Here is a 21,572-nt window from a genome sequence, read left to right as displayed (position 1 = left end):
GCTAAAAGTTGGTGTTCATATTATTTAATTAAGAAACATAGACCCACCTCGCCTTTGCAATGGTACAAGGTTAACAGTAAAAAAATTACATAACTATTTAATTGAGGCAACGATTATTACTGGGAAGTATATAGGTTCAGATGTACTGCTACCTCGAATCCCTCTAATAGCAACAGAAACGCCCTTCAATTTTAAAAGACTGTACGTTTGGCATTTGCAATGACTATAAAAAAACCCAAGGACAGACACTTCGTGTATGCGGCCTAAATTTAGCATGTTCTTGCTTTTCTGATGGTCAGCTCTACGTTGCATGTTCACGTGTTGGTAGACCGGCCGATTTGTTTTACAAAAAACCGGCCGATTTGTGTTACAAAAAACTTTGTATATCCTAAAGCATTACAATAAATACTTTACTTTAAATTTTTGTATTTGATTTTTTCTGATTTCAAAAAATCCGTAAAATTTCAAATGCATATCAATCCTAAGGGGTAGCGAAGCGCACCGGGTTCAGGTAGTATTCTAATAAATGTAAATATTGCGCATATTTCATTGTTATCATCGAAGACTTTTTCTTGTATATCAAATAAAACTAATTGTTTGTTGTTTTCAAAAATATATAGTGCTTTTTATAACCAATATATTTTGATTTCAATGTTGCATACTAATGTTTGCAACAGACAAGAGCAATTAGACTGTGAATCGAAATTATGGGGGGTGAAAAATTCCTTTTGGGGGTGAAACCCTTGATGAGTATATACTGAACCCCAAAGGGCAGATCCGCCGTGAGTCGAACTTTTTAGTTTAGGCGTGATGAATTTTTCACTGGAGACCCCATATAAGCCATCTGAAATTAGCGTTATATTTTCGTTCGCTGTTTTGGCTTATTTTTGATATGACATGTCTTCAGTCAAATCTAATGAGGATATTTTTCTTAGAACATTTCGACCTTCTAACTCGCTTCCTTCCATGTCCTTTTCGTCCTTTATTTCAAGAACCGCAATAAATGTACCACAAGCTGACATTTTTCAGCTTCGACATGTTCTGCAAAAATTTCGCCCAGAAAATTTTAGGTTCGGATCTTATTGACAACATGTCATATCAAAAATAAGTTCGACTCACGGCGGATATGCCCTTTGGGGTTCTGTATATACTTATAAAGGGCTTTCACCCCAAAAGGAATTTTTCACCCCCCCACACCTCGAGTTCCATTTTGTTGCACAGTGTTATCTGCGAGAATTAGAACCCAAAATGCCAAACAAGAGCTAATGTGTTTGAAAAATCTGATATACACAAAAACGTAAACCTGTATGGGTAATATTCATTTGATAGATTTTGTAGTTACTGCGCCAATTCTGTTGGAAAATATCGTGTGGAAGTTTTGTATAAGAATTATACCGAACGTGGTTTTATATGACTCATTTTCAATTACAAACATCCAAGGAATAATAACCAAATTTAAAACTTGTATCTAAAATATTGTTAACACTCTCTATCGAAATAATATACTTTGTGTCAATATTGCATATAAAATCAACTAAAAAGACTTTTAAAACAGCCTTACGTAACGCCACACAACATTTTTAACTTTCATGATTTTTGGTCAAGGTTGGCCCCCCTTATGTTGTAAACAGACACTTAGATATGTAAGTATCAACTAAATAAATAAAAGTCCCTTTATTCGTTTTTAAATTGCATTTATTATTATTTCTTTGTTTTTATTATTTTTCGTTATTGTTTCAATTTTGTTTGTTTGCCTTTATCTATTAAATTGTAATACATTTACTTAAATATGTATGGCAAGTAAATAATTATTGTATGTAAGTAATTAGGTGTTGGATCTCCTTCCACGTTATTGTTGAGTGCCAGCAGTTCCTTTTATTGGCCTTTGTTTTCTGTTTTTACATTAAAGCGTATTTTATTTTACAATGACGACACGACATTAGGCAGTGCTTTTGTTTTTTTTTTATATGACATAACATTTATACATTATTCTAGTACAATAGATACTACATTTAAATAAATAATTAAAAAACACATTACACATTAAAATGAGTATAAAAATTTAATTATATTAATTTAAAAATTATATAGAACATTTATATATTTAAAATAATAAATTAATTAAAAAAACAAATCTCAATTATATTGAGAGTTTCTTTGTTTTCGTTTTTTTTTTTCTTTTGATGACAATACACAATTATGGGGTGTTTGAATGTTTATATTACAAATACATACATTTATATATGGTAAAAATATATGCATATATAGATAAAGTGAAATTTAGACTAATAAACATAGGTGCAATTTAGGCTAGAATTTAATAGTTAGGCTAGGTTATACATACATAAAATTGTTATAATGAATGTAGTTTTGGAAGTTTCTTTTTATGAAAATTAGGGATACACTGTTTTACATAATCCAAAGGCTACGATCAATGATGTTATTGGACCACTGACCAGATCTTCAGTGATGCACATCGACTTACCAAGTCTGCTTTTGACAGTCCCATACGATCAATGAGGTTTCATGCCATATCCATTTTTGGCTTCGTCGAGAAGTTAATACGACTGTTTAAAAAGAAAACATTTCTCGATTCAAAACCAAACGAAGTTTCAGAGAAGGAGGAAGCATATGGTGGTGGTGAAGGTTTTACCTGATACGAAAGGGTTAATAAATGACGCTCTATACACAAAATATCAAATGTTACTCTCTTATGGCGGCAATGCCGGCATTATAGTTCGAACTTCACGAGCGCCAAAAACCTCTTTCGAATAAGTCGAAACAGGATTTGCTTAAACTCTTTTGCTTACACAGTGCCTTTGAAAAGATTATTTATATAAATAAATGGAATAAGAAAAAATAATACTACATACATACAATTAAATAAAACTTAACTCGTTTTGTTTTGCTATATGAAAATAAAAGTAATAAACATTGAATCACATACGTTCATATAACTATTTGTTAATTTATTTAATCGATTTGTTGGTTATGTGGTTTCTTTACCATTGGGTTTCATCGGACTGCTGATTTTGGAGAGAAGCTTTCAGCGACATCATCAGCAACAGCAACAATTTAAATACATATGAATTACATATTACAAAAAACTAAAAAATACATACATACATAAAAATTAACTCTAAGACAATGTAAGGAATGATCTTTGAACCAACCAACAATAAGAATCACATCAATGCCTTACAATTCGTTTGTAGTTTGTTTGTTTGTTTGTTACTTTGTATAGGAATCATCACAATAGTTTCAATAATAACGAAATACCTTCAGCTGACGCCAGTATGACGCGTTGGCGTTGTCATGATTGCCAATGCAAGGCGGGCGTACAGTTTCCAGTATTCCATCGTCATCATCCACATTTCTTATTCTATTTTACTGACCATAATGCATTTATGGTTTTGTTTTTGCCTAAAAGTTGTTGACCCAGTTATGACCCCCCTCTTACTTTCAAATTAGGCCACAATTACAACAAAAAAATCTATTACAGTTTCAAAAATGTCAACAATGCTTTTTGTATAAGTCTTCGATCGGTATTATTAATATCGGCCGTATAACGCACACCACGTAAATTACCATCATCATGATGGACCACCCCATATTCGCCAACAATATAACCATCATCGGTCTTAGTTTCCACACGATATTTACGATAATTGCGACCCTCTACCACATAGGCCACCTTAGAATCATCACCATCACCATTGGAGGTGCCGGGGGCTCTATGCTGACCAGTGTCATCATCCGTGTAATCATCATTACCACCACCATCATCATATGCGTTATAGTCTGGACTAGGATTTCCATCAGCATGCAAATTTCTGTGAGGAGGAGCATTTGCATTGTCATTAAACGATGACTGTTGATTTAGGTAACCACTTTCTGTACCGCCACCACCACTGCCACCTACACCATCGTTAATGTTGGTACCAAAATGAATTCGTTGCTTATTCGTTTGGAATGTATGTGCGGCTGGTTGTGGTGTTGGTAGTGTTAAACTATTTCTATTGCCACCACCACTACCTTGTACACCATGGGCTCGCCCATTTGTCATTACACTTGCTGACTCTTCAATTTCGTAATTTTGTTCAGGGGTCGGTGTAAATAGTTCTTCAATGTTACTACGTTCCGTTGTGTATGGTAGGCCAGCGTTATCGTCTGCTGTTCCAGTGGATGGAATGGATGGATTTGATATTCCAGCAACACATCTGACTAGATCTGAAAGGAACAAAAAAGAGAAAAGATAAATGATTATTAGAAAAACTAATGGAGTACAGATTGAAGTTATATCTAGGCATATCTTCATAATTTGAGGATAAAATGGGCAATTATATTCCTTGCAACTGTTTTAAGGAAGAACCGAACCTAAGGGAACACGTTTTATATTACAAAGAGAACATCCTTTGGTCATCATGTATATGTACATAAAAGAGCTGCGTGATGAGTGAGTGACTGACGAACGGCCAGATGAAACCGCTGAAGCTAAGGAGGTGTACTCGTACAGGCCCACCAGGTATTCTCATAGTAGACCAACAGAAGTAGACCAGAGGAGAAAGAATTCCCTCACAAGACCAAAAGGTCTTTTCATAAAAGACCAGGAAATCTTTCTCTTAGAAGACAAGGAGGTCAACAATGATGTATTGTCATAGAAGAGCCGGGGATCTCATATAAGCCTGGGAGGTCTTCCTATAAAAGATCGAAATGTCTTCTCACAGAAGATCAGGAGGCCTTCCCATAGAAGAATAGGAGTTATTTTCATAGAAGACCAGGAGGCCTTCGCATTGAAGACCATGAAATCTTTTCACTGAAGAACTGTAGGTCTTTTCAAAGAAGAGCAGGAGGTCTGCAATATCAGGAGGCCTTCTCATATATGACCAGGAGGTCTTTTTATAGCAGACCAGGAGGTATTTTCATAGATGAGCAGAAGGCCTTCTCATAGATGACCAAGAGATCGTCTCATGGAAGACCAGAAGGTCTGCATATAGTAAACAAGCTAGTTTTATCATGGGAAAAAAGAAGATTTAATAGAAGTACATAGAAGATCAGTAGGTCTTCCCATAGAAGAACAAGAGGTCTTGTCATAGAAGACCAGGAGGTCCCCTCGTAGAAGATCATGAGGTCTTCTCATAGAATACCATAAGGTTTTTTATAGAAGACCATAAGGTTTTTTATAGATGACCATAAAATCTTCTTATAGAAGACAATAAGTTCTTCTCATAAAAGACTATAAGATCTTCTCATAGAAGACCATAACGTCTTCTCATAGAAGACCATAAAATCTTCTCATAGAAGACAATAAGTTCTTCTCATAGAAGACCATAAGATTTCTCATTGAAGACCATAAGGTCTTCTCATAGAAGACTACCAAAAGGTCTTCTTATAGATGTCCATAAAATCTTCTCACAGAAGACCATAAGTTCTTCTCATAGAAGATCATTAGGTCTTCTCATAGAAGATATCATAGAAGATCAGTGGGTATTTTCATAGAAGACCAGTAGGTGTTTTTATAGAAGACCATTGGGTTTTTTCATAGAAGAGCAGTAGGTCTACTCATACAATACCAGGAGGTATTTTTATAGAAGACCAAAAAAACAGGACTCAAAAAGTTCTTCTCATAGTATAGTATCAGGTCTTCTCTCGGAAGATCAGGAGGTCTTCACATAGAAGACAGCAGGTTTTCACTTAAAATTTCAGGAGGTCTCTCTCATAGTAGACAAGGATGTCTTCTCATAGAAGACCAACAAGTCTTCTTTTATATGACCAGGGAGGTCATCTTATAGAAAGCCAGGGAGGACTTTTAGCAGAAGACCAGGGACATCATCTTATAGAAGACCACAAGGTCTTCTTATAGAAGACCCGCAGTTTTTGACATAGAAGACCGCGGATCTACTCACAAAATACCAGGAGGTCTTGTCAAGGAAGGCAGGAGATATTCTCCTACAAAAAGTATGTCTTCTCATAGATGATTTGGAGCACTTCTCATAGACGATTTGGAGTTCTTCTCATAGAAGACCAGTAAATCTTCTTTTAGAAAACCAGGAGGTTTTCTTATAGAAGACCGGGAGGCCTACTCATAGAAAACGAGGAGGTCTTTTCAGAAAGTAGCCAGAAGGTTTTTTCTTAGAAGATTAAATGTCTTCTCATGGAAGTCTAGGGATATTTCTTAGATGACCAGGGGGTCTACTCATAGAAACCACAGAAGATCAAAAGGTCTTCTATTAGGAGAGCAGCAAGTCTTCTCATAGAAGACGAGGAGGTCTTCACAGAGATAACCAGGAGGTCGTCTGAAATAGAACCACCAGGTCTTCTTTTAGAAGACTGGGATATCTACTCTAGAAAACCAGAAGGTCTTCTAAAAGAAGTCCGAAGGTCTCAAATGGAAGACCAGGGGGTCTGCTCATAGAAGACCCGAAAGTCATATCTAAGAAGACCTGAAAGTCTTCTCCCAGATGACCAGGAGGTTTTTTCTTAGAAGACCAGGTGTATTCTCATGGAAGTCCAGGGATGTTCTCCTCTATTAGAAGACCAGGAGGTCTACTCATAGAAGACCCGAAGGTCTTCTCTAAAAAGACCAGGATGTCTTAAATAGGACTACGTAAGGTCTACTCACAGAAAACCAAAAGGTCTTCTATTAGAAGAGCTGGAATTCTACTCATAGAAGACGCGAAGGTATTTTCTAAGAAGAACAGGATGTCTCAAATGGAGAAAAGGAGGTCTGCTCATAGAAGACCCGAAGGTCATATCTAATAAGACCAGCAAGACTTCTCTTAGATGACCACGTGGTCTTCACAGAGAAGACCAGAAGGTCTTCTCAGAAAAGAGCTTTTCTTCTCATAGAAGACCAGCAAATCTTCTTTTAGAAGACCAGGAGATCTACTCATAGAAAACCCGAAGATCTTATCTAAGAAGACCATAAAGTCTTCTCTTAGATGTCGTAGAAGAGCAGGAAGTCTTTTCAGAAAAAAGCTTTTAGAGGACTTGAAGGTTTTCTCTTTAAGAAGACCAGGTGTCTTCTCATGGAAATGCAGCGGCCTTCTCCTCTATTCAAAGACTCATAGAAGTCCCGAAGGTCTTCTCTAACAGGAGCAGAAGGTCTTCACAGAGATGTCCAGGATGTCTTTCCCTAGAAGAGCATGTGGTCTTCTCAAAGAAAACCAGGAGTTCTTTTCATATTTTCGTAAAAGACCAATAGGTCTTCTTCCAGGGGGTCTTCTCTTAGAACACTAGGAGGTACTCTCATTGAAGGCCAGTAGGATTTCTCTTATAGGTTTAATAGGTATTTTCGTAAAAGTCCATGATGTCTTCTCATAGAAGATCATGAGAGTTACTCATAAAAGCCCGGGAGATATTCTCTAAGAAGATCAAGGGGTATTCTTTTATAAGATCAAGAAGACAAGGAGGTCTTCGTAGAAGATTAGGAGGATGTCTCGTAGAAGGTCTACTCATAAAAGACCAGTAGGTCTCCTTTTAGATGACCAGGAGATCTACTCATAGAAGACCAGGAGGTTTACTCATAGAAAAGCAAGAGGTCTCTCTTAGAATAGCTGGGGGCTTTTCATAGAAGACAAACAGATATTTTCCTAAAAGTATTGGTGTTTTGTTCATAGCTAACTACACAAGAAGACGTTGAGATGAAAACTTTTATACAACACCAACATATCACATGGGAATTCCGCCCCTGAAGGTCTTCTCATAAAACAACACATGATTTTCTCTTACCGCAATACCTCGGTAGGGTACCACATAATTCGATATAATCTTCTACAACTACCGGCAAATGTCTATTGTTCATGTAACAGAAAAAATGTTCACTGAACACTAAGCACTGCTTAGACTGAAGATGAAATCGAAGAAGAAATTCAAGAAAATGCCGGCAAAATCACAATCTGCAACCATGCACCATGTGTCTGAAGTGCTGTAACCGAAAAAAAAAAACATCTATCTACTCGTCTCCACTTCACAAAACTACTTACCTTCGTTGGGCAATCCTTTGGCATTTTGATTAGAATGTTGTTGATCTGACAATGATGAATGTTGTTGGCGTTGTTTTATTAATGCTGGATGAGCAGATAATGTGGCTGATGAAAATAGTGAAGAAACAGCCGACTCCAAGCATGGATTAATGTTATGATGGCGTTGCTGCTGATGTTGATTTTGTTGTGCTTGTGGCTGGTGTTGTTGCTGCTGCTGCTGGTATGTTAATGCTGGTGGCTGTTGCGGCAACTCCAAATGTGTCGGTGTCTGTTGTGTGGCTGGTTGTGGAGCGTTGAGCAAATCATATGGCAAACGATCCAAATTGAAGAGTATGCGACGTGGAGGAGTTGTTGTTTCACTTATACCGCCCGAAGGAGATTGACGATGATGACCAAATGTGCGTTGATGGAAGCCACTACCGCCAAATGATGGTAAAGATTTTACTGTGCTGGTCATGGGTATGGGTAGGGGGGTAGTAGTGGTACCGAATGTTGGACTGCTGGCTGTTGTTGTAGATGTGCTACTGCTCTGGGCTTCACCAAATGCAATACGTGAAACTATGGCCGCTGGTTTACGCGATACTGGATAACCAAGTCCGATGGGTGTTGGTGTGGTGGTAGTGACTATTTGCGGCAAATTTGTTGTGGTAATTGGTCGTATGGTAGTTGTGGTCCTTGCCGTTGTGGTAACTGTAAGGGGCCAGTAAGTTTTGGCTGGTTCTCCATACATTTTTGCCGGCTCCGAATATACTTTAGATGGTTCACTGTAAAATTTCGAAGGTTGACCATAAACTTTGGCTGGCTCGGAATAAAATTTCTCCGGCTCACCATAGACTTTGGCCGGTTCGGAATAAACCTTTGATGGCTCCGAATAGAATTTCGACGGCTCGCTGTACATTTTCGAGGGTTGTGAATAGAATTTGGCTGGTTCTGATTGGTGAGCCGACGGCGGTAGAGGTTTCAAACTTTCGCTTACATTACGACGAGCCTCAGCCAAAATGCCAGACTGGTGCCATTTCTTTAAATCCTCGACATTTTGCGAGATGGACGAATACGAAATAGAACGTGACTGTGGACCATGACTGTTGCCGCCGCTTTTGGTGTCATGATAAATTACCGTTTGAAATGGCAACAATTGATCATCAACACCAGTAGCTGACTGCTGTTGATCATTTAGGTCTTTGGAAATGTCAACGTCGACATTTGTTTGATGTGCTGTTTGCTGGGTCTTAGACATGGCGTGATTAATGGACACGTTATGCTGACCACTGTGAAACATGGTTGTAACTGTCGATGTTGAGCGCAGTGGCGTGCTCGAGCCCTGCTGACCAGGCGAAGCCACGATATTCTGTACAACATTAGTGGAAGCACTATTCTCAGAATCCAAAGCCTCCATACTGTCTGCTCCGCTCGTTAATGGATATGAGCTGTGATGTGGTTGATGTGCTTGGTGATGATGGTGACGCGTAAATGTTTTGCGCACAACTTTCCGTTGTCGGTTTTGTTGTTGTACCAGTTGTTGTTGATGTCTGGCAGTTGAAGGTTGTACTTCCTCGACAGAGAATTCACTTTTATGTGAGCGATTGATGAAGTTGTCACCTGCTGTTGATGTTGATGAAGCTGCTGCTGCCGCCGAGGTTTGGCCTGGTGTTTTTAGTGGTTTCATTGTTGTTGTTTGGGGTTTTTGCGTTGTTGTGATGACTGGGAATGTTGCAGTTGTTGTTGTTGGCCTATATGTTGTAGCTGTTGGTGGCCGTGGTGTCATTGTCACGACTGACTGGGTCGTCGTTGTATACGATTTGTTGTCATATTTCGATGTTGTTGTGGTCATGCGATTTTTCACTACCATCGAGCCTCGTTGACTAGAGGAAGAGGCCGAGGAGGAGGAGGAGGACGCGGGAGAACCCACTGATGCCGAAGATGATGAGGAAACACTTATCGATAATACTTTATAATCATCCTTTTTGGCCTTTGTATTTTCCTTTTTCAAATCAATGTCCCTGGCCTCGGCATCCAGTATGGCATCATTTTCATCATAATCCTCTAGAAATGAAATTCTACTACTACCTGAGCTTGCTGCTTTACTATTCTCCAACTGGCCCTCGGCATGATTAATTTTGGGCCCTTGAATTTTTAAACTACGACTGCCGGCCTCACGGTTTCTCCCCGTTTCGGCAGATTTCTTGTCAAACTCTTCACTTTCCTTAAACTCTGCTCCCTCATCATTTCGTCTGGGCCGGAATTCACGTTCAAGTTCTTCATGACCCATAAACAATTTCAAGAACTCATTGCCCGCAATGAGATCGCTTGATGTTGTACTTTTGTTCTTAAGGGGTCTGGTTTCACCCGTGGGCAATATTCGCGCCAGCATCTGTAATAAAATAAAAATACGATTACAACAACATAAATAAAAAAGTTTTCTGTTACTTCATAACTTCTTACTGCATACTCCATACTAAAGGTTAAAATGTCTCAATTAATTTCCTCAACAACAATGTCTACATTCCCATCTGAAAAAAGAAACAGCATGACGAACTGGCAAGATGTGAGGGGGGTAATCAACACATCGAGTAGGTTCTATTCTATTTTTGACATTGATTTATTGTTAATTCATGATCATTAATACCAATCATTTACCATGGGAAATGATCGTTACGTTTCATATTGATTGGCTGCAATAACAACAAAAAACAATAAAACTAAAGAATAAAAATAACTACAACGACACCAGTCGGATACCAGCAGTCGTCGGAGTCTGAGTACATGTTTCAACAACATGCCAATATTAATTCATATCGGAAATGCATTATTAGTGACATCAGTTCATAATACCGTCGTATAATGACAGTTCGAACGATGTTAATGACAATGATGTTTCATGGTGTCAGTTTAGAATGTGTGGGTATTTTGTTTCGTTTGCCGAATATCATAATTAACGTTCAACGTACCAATTGAAATATGCAGCATAAATTCAACGGAAATATATGGACGAATTTATTCGAAGGATTGTTTTAAAAATTTCAAATATGTGACTAATAATAATACTACGATATAAGGATGGAGTATATAAAGCATTACAACTTGATATAGTTTGCCTAAATTATATTTATATTATATGGGTTTGTTCGTGGAATATTCTGTAGAGAAGCGTTCAATCTGTTAATGCTTCGACCAAGCCGTGCCTGCATATTCAAAAGGAATCTACCTGAGACTTGTTTGGCAGACACCGATTTATGTGGTGTCTGGGATAGGTGGGTTATTCTAATGAGCCATTTCTACCTTATAAAATGGTACCTTAAATTGCAGATATTTGTCAGGAAATGAAACAATAAACAGTACAACTAAAGGACATTGAATACCAAAAACGGATCAGTGTAGCCGATTTCAAAAATACATAACATAGTCCATACATATTGTGTATGAAAACTAAATTTAAATTACCTTTATTTATACACGCAGAAAAATATATGTTAGCAATATGTTTGGATCCAAACAAATTTATGTTTGGGACTGGTTGCAAAACAAATATATGTTTGCAACATTTTGTAACATATCTCAATTTTACTTGTTTAGCAACATATTTTTTATGTTAGAACATATTTTTTTATGGGTGGAGAGAGGATTTTTGTCAAAGAGAGTAACAAGGGCTCTCGCGGCTGCGGAATACTTTTTATAACAAAATGCTGTGTGTATTGTGAAAGAGAAGACGCAAAAGCGAAGACTGGAGGGTAAAAAAGTTTGTTTGTTCTTTGGTGGTGTGTATGCGTCCAAACACGTGTGTTTCTTGCTTATTGGATAATCAACGTAGCAAGCGAAGAGGAAAAGAAAACATGGTATGAATTATGTTCTTCTTTTTTCTTCAGTTTTCTAAATACAGTCGTTGAGTAAAGACGGTAAAGTGAATGAATAAATCAATGTTTGTGTTTTTAATAGAATTGGTGTTTTTTAGTAAATTAAATGTTATAATTGAATCAAAAAGGTGAATGGAAATATTTTATTAGACAAGGAAGAAATCGCATTTAATATTGGTAATAACATTAATACATTTTTCATATACATGCATATATTTGAAATATGGATGTTCCTATTTATTACATTATATAGTCATTTGATTTCAGATGCCGATTTCCCGTTGATGATTTCAATTTTGAGGAGAAAATGTTTTATTTTAACGAGAGAAATGTTCAACGCTGTTTATATTTTATAATTAATAGTTTTTTTTTTTTGTTTTTCTTTCTAAAAGGTGTGACACTATTTCTTTTATTTGGAAATTTTTATGTATCTATGCATCTGTTGTTGCTTTTGCGTTTGGTATTTCTATACATTTCAATAAAAAACCACCACCATTTATAATTGTGTGTATATCGGAGTAAGACAATGGGTATTCCGTGATCGTAAATTTACTCTCTGTCATCACCAGTTTGAGTCTACACGGGCTGTGAACGAGAGTAAATTTATATGTAATCTTTGAGACAAGTTGCAAACAAATATGTATATGTTTGCTACAAAATATGTTTGGGACATATGTTAGAAAAGCCTTTCCTCTGTGTATTGTTCTTAATTATAAGGCCAGGTCGATTTTGAACTGTGTTAGTAAAGTGTGGTTTCTTCCGTATAAACGAGTTGGAAGTAAATCATGTTTTGACATTATTTAAAAGTGCTTAATGTGTACTTTATTTACAAATTTTATTCCATATAAATATTCAAATGTTTGCAATGAAGCAAGGCAAATACTTTTTAATACGTTGTCGTTCTTAATTATATGTCCGCCACTGTATATACTTTTAGTCTCTGTGAATTAAATCTTTGCTCTATGGACAGTAGCCGTCAATTCAACCAAATTACGTATGAACTTCCTGTCAAGAATTTAGAAACATTTGGGGCATTTATCTTAACGCTTGTGGACGTTCCGTATAAATGCGAACATTTTGTTAATAAATTTGATTTATACGAAAGCGCAAAACTGTTGAACTTGTGCAGAGGATTTACAGGAAGGAATGAACCAATATAGTCTATTTTGCAAGTGGCTCTAATTTTGGGAGTCATTCCTACGGTCACCGTAGGATCTTTTTGAGCTCCCGCGAAAAAATATGTCGTTGTAATCAAAATCAAAAGTTCTACATTCGATGAACATTTCAAAACAATCCACCAACGCAGATATACCCATTAGGGTAGCACGGATGAATGAACTTGTCCCTATTAATCACTAAAATGACGTTTATTCTATTGAAATATAAAACATTTCACGCGCAAAAATCTATTATAAATCAAGTGAGCTATAGTCGGGGCGGGGCCGACAAGTGATACCCTACACCACTACCCCTGTGCATAAGGTTTCTACACGTAAACATTTTTTTTAGGGGTATGCTAAAATTTTCACCTATCTGGCTTTTATACCAAATCATTTAAAGTGAACTGAACCAAAATAATTAGCATTTAAATTTATATTTGACTACTGTCGATATCTTAAAGATTTGCTGGTCTTCTTGTTTAGCATTTTAAATGTTTTTAATACACCAAATAAAAGCAGAGGTATGTACAGTGCCCGAAATAAACATATTTACATGTAAATTTGTAATTTTTTCATAATTCAGATGACTTTTATAGGATTTTATAATTTTTTGGAGTTGGGCATTCCCCATGATGTCAATACATCTGTTATTTGGTTTTGCGACAAAATTAAAATTTAAAAAATTTTTTCCTTATTTTAGGTACGAAATAATGATAGCTTCAGGGCAATTTTTGCGGATTTACACGTATAAATTTGAGGAAAACTTTTTACAAATCGTTGTTTCTTTAGATCGCCGATGTCCAACGAGTAATTTAGTTTAGTAGTTGTCTCCGAATTATTTTCAAAATGCAGATTTTTTCAACACTTTAAAGCCGTTTTCAAGAAACAAATTTTTGACGTGGGAGAGGAGGCGAATCTGTGGTTGTCGGAGGCAAGGATCATTTCAAATTGCATGAAAAGAGTAACAATCAAACAACTAAATCCAAGTTTTTAAAAAGTTTCATAAATTGTGCGCAAAATTTGAACGTCAAAATAGTCTGGAGGGTTCTCCAACACCACTTTGACGGCAAGAATCGCTTATTTTTCCCACTTATTGGAGTTAAAATAATTTTGCATCTCAAAACAACAGTCAACGTTATCTTCCGGTATCGAAAATGCGATGTAAACAAACGTTAGTAAGCTCGAATCGACCTAGAAAGAATACAAAAATTGCCAAGGAAAACAGCAATCGAGCCTGAAGAGGAACAGACGTAGGTTTAGGTAAAAATGCTTATGAAAAATGGATGGGACATTGTTTGAGTAATAGAAAAAATCCACCGTAGCCATTTCCCATGAGAGTTCACAGAATTTTTAGTCGAAATCTGGCGGTTTTCTTTTTTGGGCTCGGTTGCAGTTTTACTTGACAATTTTTGTATTCTTCCTTGGTCGATTCGAGCTTACTAACGTTTGTTTACATCGCATTTTCGATACATGAAGATCAAGTTGACTGTTGTTTTGAGATGCAAAATTATTTTAACTGCAATAAATGTGAAAAATAAGCGATTCTTGCCGTCAAAGTGGCGTTGGAAAATCCTCCAGACGTTTTTTGGCGTTGAAATTTACGCCCAATTTATGAAACTTTTTAAAAAACTGGATTTAGTTTTTTGATTGATACTCTTTTCATGCAATCTGTAATGATCCTCGCCTCTGACAACAATAGATTCACCTCCTCTCCCACGTTAAAAATTTGTTTCTTAAGAACTGCTTTAAAGTGTTGAACAAATCTGCATTTTGAAAATAATTCGCAGACAACATCTAAACTAAATTACTCGTTGGACATCGGCGATCTAAAAAAACAACGATTTGTAAAAAGTTTTCCTCAAATTTATACCTGTAAATTCCCAATAATTGCCCGGAACCTATCATTATTTCGCACCAAAAATAAGGGAAACAATTTTAAAATTTTACAAATTTTTATTTTGTCGCAAAATCAAATAATTGATATATTGATATCATGGGGAGTGTCCAACTCCATAATACAAAATTATAAAATCCTATAAAAGTCATCGGAATTATGAAAAAAATAGAAATTTACATGTGAACCTATGTTTATTTCGGGCACTGTATTTGTCATTAAAGTAAAAACTTCAAAATATTAAAATTGTGACAGCTTAAAGCCTTTTGCAATAACTCTGATATTTTGCCATAAATACCACATTTTGTATTGTAATTTAAAGCTCAGATGGTTAAGTTTCATTATCAAGCTCTCCCTTTTGGATACGTCCAACAGAAGCATCAATATCTAACATGGAAATAAAATTCTATAAATTGGAAATTGGGATATCCCAGCGACTTTTTCCACATCACAAGCATTTTAACAATTTTGGAAACGCAATCGGGAAAATTTTAAAGCTCAGAATGTTAAAACGCATCCAATGCATTGAAGCGCATCCAACCAAAGCTCAGATACTCGTCAGTACAATTAAAAAAAAAAAAAAAAAAACAAGTAAGAAAAGTCGATAGTCGGACGGAGCCGACCATGGGATACCCTATACCACTATCCCTGGACAATCGCTCTCCACGGAACTTCTTTTCAATGATTGTGAAAATTTAATTATCAAATATCAGAGATGTAATGTATAATACTTATGACCAAAACCATAAAGTTATCTAGTACGACAAATACATTTTTGTAGCAGGAAAGGAAAATTTACTTCACGTAAAATGTAATTAAACCCACTTATGTAGTACTACTACTTACGTTGTTTAACCGCTACGTTATTGAAATTTTTACCAATTTTACAGAGCCGCTACAAAATTGGTCAAAAGTTGGTTTTTGGTCCATTTCATCTCCTGAATATTTCACGATCATCACCAAAAACTAATCTTTTCTATTCTGGCCCGAACCCAACCTCCTTAAAAAATTCGTTACAATCGGTCCATAATTGCGGCCTTAAGCTTGCTTACAATTTTTAATGGACGGACACACATCGCTAAATCGCTTTATCGCGTCGAGATATGAATTTCGGCATACCAAATAAGGGGTCTAGGACGAATATTTCGTGGTGTTACATAAACTTTTGGAGAGGCAATAAGTAGCATGGGATAAAAATGTGGTTCTCTACACAGAACCCACTATATATTAGGCAGTAGGCCCGTTATCTAGCAAACACTTTATTGCAATTTACATCAGAGGAAAGGTCAGTAGTTTTTTTCCATATGTAGGCTACTTTGCGAAATATATATGTGATCTTAAGAATATCAGAATATCACCCGCTAAAGAATATCAGATCATCATTCAAAATTGTAGGCATCTTTTTCGACTTATACTCTTACCCGGTGCAAAATTTCGTGACTATTGATGTATAATTGCGACTTCTAGCGAGTTTATTATTACACTACAAACAAATATCGGAATATATTAGGCTGTAACTCTGTTATCTGATCATGCACACCCATATAATTAGCATCAATTGAAAGGTCAAGCATTCCACTTTCAAGTATATCTCACTCGTCCGGAATGTCACTTCCAGGAATTAAGATATAAGCTGTATATTAAAAATGTTCACAATTTTCACACAAAAGTTTTGGTCCAATTAACCCTCTAAATATTATCCGATCGCCATCTCAAATTGCAAGCTTCTCCTTTGTTATATACTCTTACCTTATTTAAAATTACGGGTTGATCGGACTATTATTGAGATCTACAGAGCCGCTAGAAAATTGGATAAATATTATATTTTTGGTCCATTTCACCCGCTTAATATTTTACGATCATCACCAATAAGAATAGGGATCTATTCTGATCTGAACCCGACCTCCATACAATATTTCGTGACGATCGGTCCATAATTGCGGCCTGGAGCGTGTTTACAATATATAATGGACAGACGGACGGACGGACACACATCTCAAAATCGCTTTATCCCGTCGAGATATGAAGATGGTATACCATTGGGGGTCTCCGACAAATATTTCGCGGTGTTACATGAATTTTTACCAAAACAAACTTATGATACCCTTTTCCACATTGTGGTATAGGGTATAAAAATGGGTAAGTGGGATGTGCTCCAACCTATTTTGCATCATAATAAAGCTGATATTTTCCTCAACTATTGACGGACTTTCTTTTTGGAATATGACTACTTAAAGCGGAGACATTCGCATAGGAATAAAACTTTGAAATTTTGTCCACATAAATTGTTTTCCCATTCCCAGTCTTGAATATTATCCCACTCTACGGGTATATGCTTCTTCCTCTTTGGGAGCCCTATCAATCACCAAAATTTCGTGACGATCCTATCAAAATTTCTACCTGTAGCATGATTACAAAAAATTGAAAAATGCGATGCATTAACGACTTTTGCGATATCTCCGTTATTTGGCCATCTACGCCAACCTTTGCATCATTGTAAGGATGGGATTTACCACTTTCATATTCGGGTTTTGCGTTTAGAAAGTCCCCAACCAAGGCTGTGGTATTCGTCATTATAATTAAAATCGCAAAAATGAAAAGTTGGGTTTTATTTGAGAATATAGCGATATCTTTGTTGTTGGGTCACCTACGACAACCTGCTTTACACCGTTAGAAAAGTTATATTTTCTACTTTCATTGCCACGTTTAGCTTGTGGTATACCCCTTATAGAAGCTAAGATATTTTCTTTGGAAAAGAACGTTGGCTTTTTCTCCAAATAAGTTTTTTATACCCTCAGCATTTATGCTAACGAGGGTATATACACTTTCATACAGGCAAAATGTGCCACATCGAAATAATGGTTTTAATCCCCAAGTATGTTTGGACGAAATCCGTTTCAGACAATTTGGAGTTGATTTAGCAATGTCGGTCCGTCTGTCTGGCTGGCTGGAGCGCACGATAACTCTCGAATGGATTAACCCATTCAGTCTAAAATTTGGCTTTCGTAATATTTTGCCCAAACTTAGTTTAAGTTCGAAGATGGGCCATAGCGGTCCACTCCTTCCGGCACCTCCCCCATAAAAGTTCGACAATGGTCGGAAAATTTGTGCGCACGATAACTCCTGGCACATCCTAAATTTCTACTAGACATAGATGAGGTTCCAATATGGACTCAATCGATCCACTCCTTTGGGTACCTCCCACACAAAATTTCGGATAAGTTCAGATTAGGACCTGCTCTCGAATCGCTTCGATTTTTGTTGCAACAACTTGTTCTCATTGCCCCCAATACGACGGTAAAAGTTTCATCAGGGGCAAGTCCATACTTCCTGAGAAAATAGCCTAAAAGATGCAAAAAGCCCCTATGACACCGTGTGTAGTGGATGGAGCGCAAGATAACTATCGAACGGATCTGCCGATTCGGTCCAAAACTTGGCCTTCGTAATATTTTGTCCAAACGTAGTTTAAACTCGAAGATAAGCTATATCGGTCCACTCCTTCAGGTACCTCCCCCACAAAAGTTCAAAAATGTTCGGAAAAATTGTGCGTACGATAACTCTTGAAGGTTCCGATGTAATCCATACTTTGCACATCCTAATATATCTACCAGATATAAATCAGGTTCGAATATGGACTACATTTGTCTACTCCTTCCGGTACCTCTCGCACAAAATTTCGGATAAGTTCACTTTTAAACCTGCTCTCGAATCACTTTGATTTTTGTTGGAGCGATTTGCATTCGCTACCCCCATTACGACGATAAAGTCCAGGGGCAAGTCCATTTATCTTAGGAAAACAGCCCGATAGGTGTAAAAATTCCCTATGCCACCATATGTGGCACGATAACTCTCGAACTGTTCAACCTATTTGGTCCAACATTTGGTCTTCGTCATATTATATCCAAATTTAGTTTCCTGGAGCAATAACGGTCCACAACTTCCGGTACTTCTCCCCAATATTTAAAAATATCACTAAAATGCTACGACGATATCACTTGAATGGGGCAACCAATTTGGTCCAAACTTTAGATCTCCTAATATTTTGTCAAAATTTAGTTTAACTTTTAAAATGACCCATATCGGTTCTCTCTAAGGGTACCTCCCCCACAAAAGTTCAACATTTGTGTCTTAGTGCAGTTAATTCCTAATCCACATTTTTGTCTGAAAGTTCAAATGTCCAGAAAGGGCCACAAAATTCTGAAGAGACCTTAAATACATTCGATATGTCCGTTGGTGAAAGTTTCACTACTTCACATTGGCTGATGGTACGCATCTGTCGGCAAATCCGACTGACACTTTTTTACTTGTGTCCTATTCGGACCACTAAATATTATCCGACCATCCATTGAGCGATTTATTGTCCAATCGATAAAAACATTTTACTTGTTAATTGATGTGGCTAAAAACGAATTCTATCACAATTTCTGAAAATCGTTTCGGAATTTGATAAAACAATATATGACCCAAAATACTTAAATCAGCTAACTTTGAATATGGAAGCTATATCAAAATCTAAAGCTATTTTTATAAATGTTTATGGTATTCGTTTTAGCCACAACAATGAATTTTTTCTCGATTGGACAATTAATACGACTTGTACAATGATTTCTTGAAAATTCACATTTGGTCCCAAGCAACTTACTGTACAAATAAAGATCGCTGGGGTAACGTGTTAAGATCAACTGATCGGCATAAAATTTCATATTTAAGGTTTTTAAATCAAATGGAAAAAAATTTGGATTTTGAGCATTTCAGTAAAAAAAATGCTTTTTTGGGACAGTCTGACACATAAATACATATTCTGATAAATATTCTTAGAACTTAATTTACCAAAGAGTAATAACTTCTACAAAACAAATTAAAAATTTCGAACAAAAAAGTGTTAATGGTATTTGAAAACAAATTAAAAACACTTCAAATCGCTAAGCAAAACACATTATTAAATGTCACAAAAATTTGCTGTTTAAATAGCCTGCGGTAAACGTTAAACTTTTTTTCTCTAATTGTTGTTGTTCTTCAATTAAGGTAACAAAATCCAAAATCAAAATAAACAATGAATATAGCAACAGCTTAAGATATGAATGGTGTGATAGTGGTAATAGAGGCGCGTTGGTGGTTTTTGGTTTCTTTATTCATCGATGATAAAAATCTCCTTCTCTTTCTAACATACCATGCTCAGCGAGTATGAACAGTTGTCAATCAAAAACAAAAGACTTAAGCAACAAACTCGTGAAAGGCTTAATGCCAAATTAGCAGAAATCAATCTTTGATTTAGTTCGTAACAAATCAACAACAGCAACAATACTGAAACTACACCATCGCGACGGATTAAATGCTATGAACAACAAATTTGTTATGATTTTATGAGAGCATGTTCAAAATCAGATATAGAAGAATGTCAACAAATTGTGGTGACAACTTGTGCTGCTGCATGATATCAATATTTATGAATGTAAATTTTACTTTTGCTGATAAAATATGGAAAACGGTATGTATGGGCATTCAATATGAATGACAAATTTAAAAATGCAGAAGATAAAACATTAAAAGTCAGTAATGTTGAAAAAATCCACGGAGTTTGAAGAAATATCGATGCTGTGAGAGCAAAGAAAACCTACGAACAGCTGAAAAACAAAGTTCCCGCTTCAAATCAATAAATTGAAATCAAATATAAATCAATTACTTATTATTTTAAAACTCCATTAGTACCGTTTCAATATGAATCTATTATTAGTTGTGATTGTGCGTTAATGGCAAAGGTAATGAATGAATGGCCCACAGGGATTCATTCATTAATTTAAAATCATTTCTTAATCATTTTTTTTTTCTTAAAAATACTTCTTCATAATTGAATATTATAGGAAATAAAATACATATAATTATTTATAATTAATATTTAGTTTTATTCATGAAAAAAAACCGTTCAATGCGGTCAATCAATTCGTTCAGTTAAAATTGAAAAAATTACCAGCCAGTCCGTCTAGTCATCCAATCATTTATTATTATTATTATATCACACATACAAATGTACATAAAAAATGTCAGAGTCGGAGTATTTAAAGCGGAATATGATTGGGAAAATCATTAAATGTTGCATTTCTATTCTTCTGTTCAATTTGCATGTAGATATGTATGTGCTTTGGATTTTCTTATGCAGACTACACTTTTTTTGTCTACAATTATAAATTCTAACTGAAATAATAAAGGAATGAAGAAACAGACATACAGTTATTGAAAAAAATCAAAACCACATCCGGCAGAACAAAGTTAACAAATAAATAAAATGAAATGAAATATGAATAAATAAAATAGCAATAATGCTGCTCCCATATTTTTCACATGCTTAATGTATTAAGAAGTTGTGAATTGACATATACAATGACTTGCGAACACACTATGTAGGCAATGTGATAAACTACAACTATTTGTTAGATTGAGGACCAGAAAGTTGCAAGCAGAGTTGATGGATATAGAGGAAATTCCCATGAAGACGAAGCGGAGGCAGCCAATCATGAGTTAGTTTGAACATTCTGGTGAAGATGGCTGTAGCAGAGGCAAGGGAAAATAGAAATAGCCAAGGATACACAATACAAAACATGACACTCGAAATCGATATCAAGGCTCTGACCATGACACAACTACGAACGCTTGAACAAAATTTAAAAAAGTTGAAAATAAATCT

The 21,572-nt window shown here is 36.0% G+C and overlaps 1 protein-coding gene across 2 annotated transcripts in view; it reads right to left on the bottom strand.

Moving 5' to 3' along the window:
- Positions 1 to 3,385: 3,385 nt before the first annotated feature.
- Positions 3,386 to 21,572, bottom strand: part of LOC141388856 (uncharacterized) — a 225,022-nt gene continuing 206,835 nt past the window's right edge. For both annotated transcript variants that reach the window (XM_073959330.1, XM_073959331.1), the window contains 2 exons: positions 7,986 to 10,356; positions 3,386 to 4,230 (listed from right to left, as the gene is read on the bottom strand). In XM_073959330.1, the coding sequence (XP_073815431.1) occupies positions 3,497 to 4,230; positions 7,986 to 10,356 (3,105 nt within the window). In that variant the 3' untranslated portion in view covers positions 3,386 to 3,496. The remainder of the gene's footprint in view (positions 4,231 to 7,985; positions 10,357 to 21,572) is intronic.

Source organism: Musca autumnalis, unplaced genomic scaffold, assembly GCF_047663935.1.
Source record: "Musca autumnalis isolate F117 unplaced genomic scaffold, ASM4766393v1 scaffold_1, whole genome shotgun sequence".
Classification (NCBI taxonomy): Eukaryota; Metazoa; Arthropoda; class Insecta; order Diptera; family Muscidae; genus Musca; species Musca autumnalis.
Note: the sequence above shows the minus strand (reverse complement) of the source record. Positions and strands in the feature narration are given on the sequence as shown.